This window comes from Canis lupus, chromosome 6, assembly GCF_011100685.1.
Source record: "Canis lupus familiaris isolate Mischka breed German Shepherd chromosome 6, alternate assembly UU_Cfam_GSD_1.0, whole genome shotgun sequence".
Lineage (NCBI taxonomy): Eukaryota > Metazoa > Chordata > Mammalia > Carnivora > Canidae > Canis > Canis lupus.
This window is the reverse complement of record NC_049227.1, coordinates 75,168,072-75,177,783: the sequence shown is the minus strand read 5'-3', so window position 1 is coordinate 75,177,783 and position 9,712 is coordinate 75,168,072. Positions and strand designations below refer to the sequence as shown.

The 9,712-nt window shown below is 35.1% G+C and overlaps 1 protein-coding gene across 1 annotated transcript in view; it reads right to left on the bottom strand.

The window, feature by feature from the left end:
* Positions 1–5,441: 5,441 nt before the first annotated feature.
* NEGR1 (neuronal growth regulator 1) overlaps positions 5,442–9,712 on the bottom strand; it is an 814,177-nt gene continuing 809,906 nt past the window's right edge. The window contains exon 7 of the mRNA XM_038541659.1: positions 5,442–9,403. Coding sequence (XP_038397587.1) covers positions 9,279–9,403 — 125 coding nt within the window. The 3' untranslated portion in view covers positions 5,442–9,278. The remainder of the gene's footprint in view (positions 9,404–9,712) is intronic.

The following is a 9,712-nucleotide window of genomic DNA, read 5'->3' as shown; positions in this document are numbered from 1 at the left end:
TCTATCTTTTTTTAGAAAGGGGGTATGATATACTACTACTTTCAGAATCTATTTTTAGAGGAATAAAAATTAAACCTTTAAAGAAACAAGAGAAGTGACAACTCTGGAAAACATAGAATAGCAACCTTTATTCACATCACTGTATTTACTAAATATAAATGGGGAAATTGAAGTCACATTGCAGAGATTTTTCTATCTATTTCATGGTAGATCCAGGTAGCAGGAAATACACACACACACACATACATGCACACACACACACACACACACACACGCACACGAAGGAAGTGTTTGGCAACATTTTCCTACAATTTTTCCTGGGGGAAACATATGTACATTGTTAATTACTCACTCTCTCTCACCAACTCTCCCCTTCCTCCCTACCTCCACCCCTCTTTTTTTCCTTCTCCCTCTTTTTCAGATTTAAGGCCAAGTTGGCTTTAGAGTAAGGGTTAGAGAAATAGATGCCTTTTTCTCTAGCGTGGTGACTGTCTTCTAGGCATCCAAATTAACTCTACCAGACAATCCTTTGAGATGGCTCTTGAAGGTTGCCTAATTACACTTTCCTGTGAATGAATGAATGGATGGATGAATGGATGGATGTCATGTGAACATTTCAAGTTATCTGACAAAGTTAAAGATCTTGTTGGTCTAAACTAAATTTGATTTATAAAATATCCAAAATCAACAGATGACAGATTCTTCTTGAAATGACATAATCCTCAACATAAAAATGAAGATCACTATATAAATTCTCGTGTTAGTTGATAAAAGATATATATTTGTGTAGGGGTCAAGGGTAGGCCACCCCAAGATGTGCCACTTTGGTATGCATATTTTATTAAACTGATCAAAGCCTAAAAGACTCAGGAAGAAACTTGACCTTCTCTCTAATTTAGATGGAAGACTTGCTCCAGGAAGAGAGAGCTCCCACCATAGATAACACGTGATAATATGAGCTAAGTGTGGCAGATGGGGAGGATCTTAGCAAGGCCTGTTTGATTAAAATCCTATGTCCCATTGCTTCTGAAAGGCCACCAAACATTTGTTTACCAAAACATTTATGTCTTTCCATTCTTCCTTCTCCTTCATCCAGGATGACATAAATACCTAATTTTGCCTGAGTGTCTTTAGGGTTTCGTGTCCATGTGGGTTTTCTGTATATAAAAAATTAGATTTTCACCTGTTCATCTGTCTCATGTCAATTTAATTCTTAGTTCAGTTAGAAGAACCTTGACAGACAGAGGAAATATTTCCTCTTCTACATTTGCCATATGTTAAGCCATAGAATCTTTCTAATATGTTGATAAAATTGAATTATGAGAGAATAAGAACTTCTGAACACACATACGAGTTTGCCTATCCATAAACTGGAAATATACATTTCTAGGAAAAAAATGCTTCTCAAAAAAAAAAAACAAAAACCAACAACCCAACAGTCTTTCTCTTTAACATTTAAAGTTATTAGACAGTGAGACTTCCCAAGGCATAAATTAGTTATCTATCAACAGGAGAGATGTATTTCCAGAAATAAATTTGACTCCATATTAAGAAAAAAAAATCTGCTTTGCTCTATGTCAGCATTTAGAGCAGGTGCCAACCTCTGATTAATTAAATGCAAGATGTTACTTATTTCAAAATCTTAGCAAATAAAACTTAAACAGAAACTGTTGCCTGCGCTGTTGTCATTTCTTCTTTTTGAGTAATCCAGGACTCCACGTGGCTGGCTTGCAGGCTTATTTTCCAGATCACTGATAGCAACGTGATTTTGCACTTGCGTATGTGAGTGTGTGTATTTTTTTGAAAGACATCAGCTGAAGCAGTTCAAATCTCTGGCAACAATTTCTTAAAGAGTGTGTCACATATGAGCTATTGACCACATTTTGCCAGGTCACTTGTCAAATGGGTGATGTCGCTTTTCAGGGCAACCCCCCTCCACATTCATGAAACGACTTAGAAAACGATGTGAGAGTTCTGTGAGCCCTACTAGGTATTTTATAGCAATCAAGAAACTCTTGTTCTTTATTATTATTAGCATATTATAGTCTCCAAAGACTATTTTATAAAGCCCTTTTCTAAAATATGGTCCCTCAATTTTCTTCGGAAATTCCATGTGCTTGGAGTACTTGCTTAAGCACAATTCAAAACTGCAGGAGGTAGAAGTCTACTGTAGTTTAGTGTAAAGTTAACTTTTTCGAATGTAAAAAAGGTCAAAATTAATGAAGAAACTAGCAAATTCAAAGTTCCACTGAGGAACATCCCAATGCTTTTAGCAATTCACTTGAATTGAAGGAGGAAAACCCCCTTTAACATTTTAAAGCTTTGAAAGCCTAATGAACCATGCTACCTCCTGTAGTTTCTACAGAACCAAAATTTGTGCAAGGACTAGGCTCATTAGCATTAAGTGGAAGCAGACCATTCAGCTCTTGCAATAGCTTCTTGCAACGTTTTCACCATTATCATTGTATTTGGTTGATAAAATACTCTTATCTCAACTGGTACTTTATTTTTCTTATTGTGGTTCATGTAAAATTCCTGTTATCCCACAAACTAAATGCTCTCCTTCCAAATGACAAATGTATTTTTTTTTCTTTACAAGTATCCAAAGTATATTCATTTTCACCAAGGTACACTGTTGAAGCAAGGTGGTCCTTGTTATGTTTAATTGTTTACTTCACCGTCTATATGTCCCAAACTGTTGTTAGGTAATGATTTGTGGAATAGGAGGAAAATGAACAATTAGAGTATAGAGAATGCAGACTATTAGATATATAGATAACTTGGTCAACACATTTAATTCAGCTGTTTTAAAGATTTTTACATCTCATTTTTTTTAGGAAAAAATTTGTTTTGCAGTAAAAAACCCATGCAAAAGTACACCTTTTCAGGTCACCTGATTCTGTTTCTAGGGGAGTCTATTATCATTCATTGCATTCGAACTATTTTACAAGTTGTAGATAAGTGAGGCGAAGGCCAAATATTTCTTGTCTGTAGACATGTAAATAACTTCTCTTAGTTAAAGATTCAGTTGGGTGAATTGAATTACTCTTCCTTACTCTGGAAAAAGTCAGTTTTGCCTCCATTAGCATATTAATTTCAATATTCTTGATCTATAAATGTGTCTGTTCCTTTTATCTGGTTGTAGCATCTTACTCAGACCTTCATTAATGATTAATATGTTCACTTACATGGTATGAAAGCATGCTCTTCATTTTTTCTGACTAGAGTGAAGTTCACAGGATTTGCATTACATTTATAATTTTGACAGTAATATACAAATGTATTCCTTAGGTTGTATAAATTTCTAAAATTAGAATCTCCTTTTTGTCCTACTGACCCAGCACAAAATATAAGTAGTATTTTGATATAAATTGGCCCAAACAACATCATTCAAGGTTAACATCTGTATTCTATTGTAAATTTAAAAAATAGATATTTTGGTCTCCATTTTCCTAAGAATTCCGGGAAATAATCTTAATGGATTATCCAAAACTTGGCAGGTCTTTTGCAAAATGCTGTATAGAAAAGATACATATGATTATGACAAGATCCTCCATTTGGTGTGATGGATCTAATATTAATTAAGCCTACTTGTCAAAGGCAATTGTATTCAATGTTCCACTCCCCCTAAATTTTAGATGAAATGTAAAATGTGATTTGCCTTTAAGTCACAAATGCTCTGGAACGGTTGGAAAATAAAAGGATGGCATTAAAGAAGAAAATGTAAAAACAAAGTTACTTATTTATAAATATAAATATACATATAGTTGTTTGTGAAGCTAGTAATATCATCACCTCCTTTTCCTCTTCCTAAGAAAATTAATAAAAATAGAAACAACTTGGGAGTACTTTGCATTGCCTCTTTGATTCAAATTTGCCACTTAGAGAGGTATGATCTTTAGTAAGTGACTTAAGGTTTCTGAATCTTGTTTTCATCATCAACGCATGACAATAATAACACTTTAAAGTATTGTGAAAGTCAAAGTAGAAATGTCTGCTAAAGTGCTTTGCCATTGTAAAATGCATGGTAGAGATAGTCGTGACCTTTCAGGAGTAATTCTAGCTGCCACCAGTAATTCTAGCTGTCTCTGAGGTGGAGCACATTTCTGAGATTGAAGGCATTGGGTGAGTTATGCTAACTTTAGTATGACTGTGGGCAGAGCTTTCAGGAAGAAGACTAAAAACTTTTTTCTTTTTTTCTCTCCAGGAAGACTGGCAAGTATTTATGTGATTCACTTGCCAATTTTTATTCCATCCACTAGAGATGTCAATTCTTAAATATTTTCAGTGAATTTAGAATTATTCGAAGTGCATGTGAACGTGAAAGCATATGCTTCTTGGGAAGTTCAGAAAGAGTGCATCAACTCTCTGGTGGTTGAATCAAATTCCATTATCTTGAATGAATTCTTAGAAGTTTTTCTTTGAAAATTCATAAATTTCTGCCTAACAGGCTAATGCAGGTGATTATTTTCCAAATACCTGGATGTCATTTTGGCATTTCTCTGTTTTGACCTTCATGCTCAGGGACAAAATAGCTGTTTCATATGCTACCTTTCAGGATCTGAGACTTGGTGCTTCTGTTTCCATGTGATTGGGTACAGGGTAGAAGTTACACAGGGAGAAGTGATGAGCCACTTGGAAAATCAGGTGTTTATTAATGTGTTTTCATTTTGGGGGAAGGAGGGTTTTAGTAGATATAGTTTTCCTGGAAGAGCAATGACACCCATACCTCAAAAGACCTTACTACACAAAGTGGATCTTTTCCATGGTTTGTTGTTTTGTTCATCTACCATACTGTTCCATTTCATTTGGTTGATCATCATAGATGGACAGACTTGGAGAAGATGGCTTAGATCATTCATTTGGGGTGTCTCTCACGTGGATATCGCAGCAGTCACAAACGCAGGGCCCTCAGCCAAATCGTGTTTTGTTTGAGGAGCAGGGTGTTTTTAAGGAAATCATCTCTGAACGCCTTGAGGTGGAATATGTCCTCCCTGTTTTATACCCAACTGTCTTATGAAATTATATCACATGCCTCACTCCTACAGGTATTTGTGTTTTTGGATGTTTGGCCTATAAAAACCAACAAGATTTGACCAACAGTCTCTGTGGCTAACTGCTGCATTTGGGCAGGTGAAAATTCTAAATCATTGAAAATAAAGTCTCTGCAGCAAGTTGCCTCTCTAGGCGACATGTAGTTCAACCTGTGAAACCTTTTGGGAATCAGCAACAAAAAGGAAGGCTGCATTGTGGAACCCTTTGAAATCGTAGCATCTATGATTTTCAGCCTATATTGGGTTGGGGCACCTGAGAGATGCGAGTGTGGTACAGTGAATGCAGCAGAAAATAAAGAAGTTCCCTTCTTAGCAGAAGTATGTTTAAATTATTTTCTTCCTTCTTCTCTTAAACTAATAGAATATTTAAAATGAGTCAAATACATATTTTACTTGATAAACTGACTTTATATTCACCTATTGGAAACAGTACAACATATTTTACATCAGATTATGAAATATGGATGTTTTACTAAAAGACAGGAAGGACTTTTTCCAGTCTTTTAAAGTAAATACATATTCAAAGGATCTTAAGGCATACCATTTATTCATATTCATATCTATTGAAATACTGTACATCCACATACTTCAATAAATAGTTAAAAACCTGACCTCTTTTTAAATCATTTCTGAATTTCAAAAAACAATTTTTATTGAAAAGATTAAATAGGTAACTTTTGGCTGTCACAAAGCTAAGCACAATGGATAAATTAACAATTATTCAGTAAATTTGATCAATATAGATGATTGGCTTTGATAAAATTCTCAGAGGTTTCTGAGTTCACACATTGGGGTATTTATATATGTGTGTGTGTGTGTGTGTGTGTATCTATGCATAGATACACATACATACTATATATATATATATATATATATATATATATATATATATATATAGTCCTGAATTACCTGGGTAATTTTCTTAGTTCTCCAGTCTACTTTCTAGATATAGCTTGAATGTTATGATGAAGCATTAATTTTTCAGTTAAGTTTTAAACACCCCCAAAAGTGGTTTTAAGTTTGACATTCTCTCTCTCGAATCTTTTAGTGTTTCCCGAAAAACACAATACTATAATTTGGGCAGCACTTTTCATTATATAATTGCTGCATAATAGGAACTTAATGGTGTCACAGGACTTACGTTTCAAATGGGATCATTGTAAAACATAATTACACCACTTGCAGTTAAACCAAGAATGCAAATGAATTAAGTCAACTACCCTAATGTTCTTTTCTTCCCTCTCTCCCTTCCTTCTTCCCTTCCTTCCTTCTTCTCGTCCTTCCTGCCTCCATTTTGTCCCCTCTCTCTTTACCTCCACCCTTTCTGTCTTTTTCTTTTCTTTTCACTCTCTTTCCTCCACTGCTCCTTATTTTTCTTTCTTTGAAAAAAAAAAAAAAAACTAGGGGCAACCAAAGGAGTCCCACAAATGGAACTTGTGGAAATATAACGCTGAAATGAATACCTAGAAAAAATTGTTTCAGATCAAAAGATAAATCAATTTCATAAAACTGCTGTTCTGAAATTGCAACAATCTTGTACAGTCAGGACTGATAAAATGGAGTAATCAGACATTTCATATGTCTATAAATGTAAAATCATCTACTTGAACATTATATGCATACATTCACACAAAAAAGCAAATACTGTAGCCTTATTTGAACAATATTGAACTCATAAATACTCATGGTTTCACTCTGTTCAGGGGCCTACGGACTAGGAATGCTGCTGTGATACAGAAAAACATAGTGAATACCTCCTCTATTTAAAATGTCACTCAAGAAAGTCTCTTCTAACATAAAGGCAAATACATATAGCTACTGAGCTATGACTGTACTTCTGTCACATTCTATGGGAAAAACACCAGACCACAAATTCGGAATCATGACAACACTTTGAACTAATTATTTGGTTCATCCATAGTTTATACCTCGATTTACCTCACATTTACCCTACAGACCTTACAAAGAGGAGGTATTTTTAACTCTAGGAAAGCGGTCACTGTATAATATGCATTCTTGATCTGTTTCTTTCTCCCAAACAATGGTACTGATGGTTAACACTTTCTGTGGTAGCACCACTATTTCTAGTAAGTAGATTATTATGGAGTGTGCCACTTTAAAGCTGCAATACAAAAAATATATATATATATAGTTTACTCACCAATTCCACAAAAAAATATTTTAAAAAAGCAAATCAGTAATAATCAAAATTAAAATGCCATGTGTGTTGAAATCAAGTTTTTAATACATCCGGTGAAACAATGTCATGAATTATTATGGTGAGTAAATTTAATAGCATTATGCCATATTATTGCCATTTTGTGGAAACACTGTATATTTATGCCTCCTCATTTAGGATTCATTTTTTCTAATTAAAATAGATTTATGGTGTACTTCAGGGCTAAGCTTTACTTGAAAAAAACATCATGATTTTCAAGCCATTGCTTTTGGGGCAAACTATTAGATATCTTAAGTATGTACAACCTCCATGAAATATCTTGTGTCTCACTTTATTAGTAGGTTTTTTGTTGTAAATGTGACTTGCAAGAGGGAACTATGTGTGGAAATCTCTCTATGTAGTGAAACGGCTAATTTCATCAAACTTGGAAAATGGCTTTCAAGTCTATGGTCTTTCTTTAGTAAAGAGTAAAACCATCAAAATACTCTTGTAATATAATACTTCCATGTTCATTCAAAAGTGTAGTTTTCATTCTTTAGGATAGAAACAATGAAATATTCATGATAATTTAATGATACATCTTTAGATATTCTAATCACTGGTGTCTTGTCTTCACTTGATCACATCTTATATATGCCACGTAAGAAGAAATAAAGCACGGTTAATTTTGTTGCTTCTGTCTGGTTTTTTGCCTTTACTTGTTTGAATTGACATGGCTACAGAGATTTTATTGCAGAATTAGTTATTTCAGGGATTGATCTGCTGCATACCAGCATGGAATATCTGTTATAATATATTCTGGAACATTTTCTTTGATATAACACGCATTCCAAACTATCAACTGAGTGCTTGCTTCGGCAGCACATATACCAAACTATCAACTGAGTGATGTTTTCAGGTGGGGAATATGCGAAATGCCCCTGTCTACAGGAGCACTCCATCTATTTACCTGCCTCAGAGCCAGCTGAATTTGGAATGCTCATCAACTCATGTAATATTAGTTGATCGGACTTTGTGTTCTTTCTGACAAACCATCTTAAAAATTTTGGCGTGGAATAGTGAAGGGAAAGGATGCTGTATTGCTAGGTGATTTCTAGGATGGACTGTGCTGTCATCTTAAGGGGAACTGTTTCCCAAAGTGGATCCAACATTCAACTACAACTAAAGAAATCATATGGTAATAAATTTACCTGTACTATATTAACTAAATTGTTTTCATCACAAAACTGAGTTTATGTGGGGCAAAATCCTCACAGCCCATTGGGAAGGAGGGATGAGATTTTTATAGTCTAACAGCTCCTTCGTTCTCTAGAAATAGGATATAGCTCAACTTTATCTTGTGATTTATTTTTGCTTTCAAATTTTAGGATTTGGCAAAACATTTTTATTAGTTGGAAACGAAGAGAAAATTAGTATTTTATATGAAGGCACACCCATGCTGAACTTACAGGGAAGAGAAGCAGAGCTGCACAGCCAGTTATATTACAAGGCTCATTCCTGAAACCTGAATATCATGCGAGCAGAAAAATCTAGATATGTGTTAGTTATATTTTGAAGAAATGATCTGAAGGCAATATTATTTGCTTTTTTATCAAAAAAGAAAAAAATGCATCTTTGTAAATGTGGATTGACTCCTATTGAAACAGGGAAATGAATGCTTGTATTGCAGCCTTAAAGAATCACATATTCACTGCAATATTCGTTTTTGTAAACTACAGCCTGCAACCTAGCAGACCATGACTGAATGCTTTTGAAAAGTTGTAGATTACAAACATGAAATCACAATTAATATCCTCTAAAAGTAATTTCAGAGCTTTCACGTCTTAAAAAAAGGACAATGTGTACTGCTTCACAAGGTAATGTAGCTAATCAAAAAAAGAGTAGAATTAAAGTATTTACATAATGAGCAATTCTACAGAAGGCGATCATCCCCATGTAAGCACTGCTGATTATATCCCACGCTGCTTTTAACAAACTGTACCAGATTGGATCCAGCCATCAGCACTTTCAGAGAATCCTTAAAAGCCTTTTATGGGTCTTTAAATTTATTGTAGAATGGCATTCTTCAGGTAGCATATGCTGGTGAAAGAGGACAGTGTCAACACAAGGTACCAGCAGGAGAAAAGCACGTCAGCGCTCCCGGTAATTCCATACTGGGCTGTACTTGGAGCTGGAAAGAAACGGAAAAGATTAAATCAAAATCTAATTTGTGTCTTTCAGGATCTTAACAATCATCAAAAGGCAGCTGGGTGCACTGGAGTCAGACACACTTAGGTTCACATCTGGTTCTGCTCCGTGACAATGTGTGGCCTCTTCAGCTAACCGCTCTGAGCTTCAGTTTTCTCGAGGGCAAGACAGAAATAATACAACCCACCTGGCAGGGCTGCAGTGTGGACTGGGGGGGAAGCACACAGGCCACACTGCACTGGGCTGGACACATGCTAAGTAGTCCACACACAGCCGCTCTGCTCCTTATTCC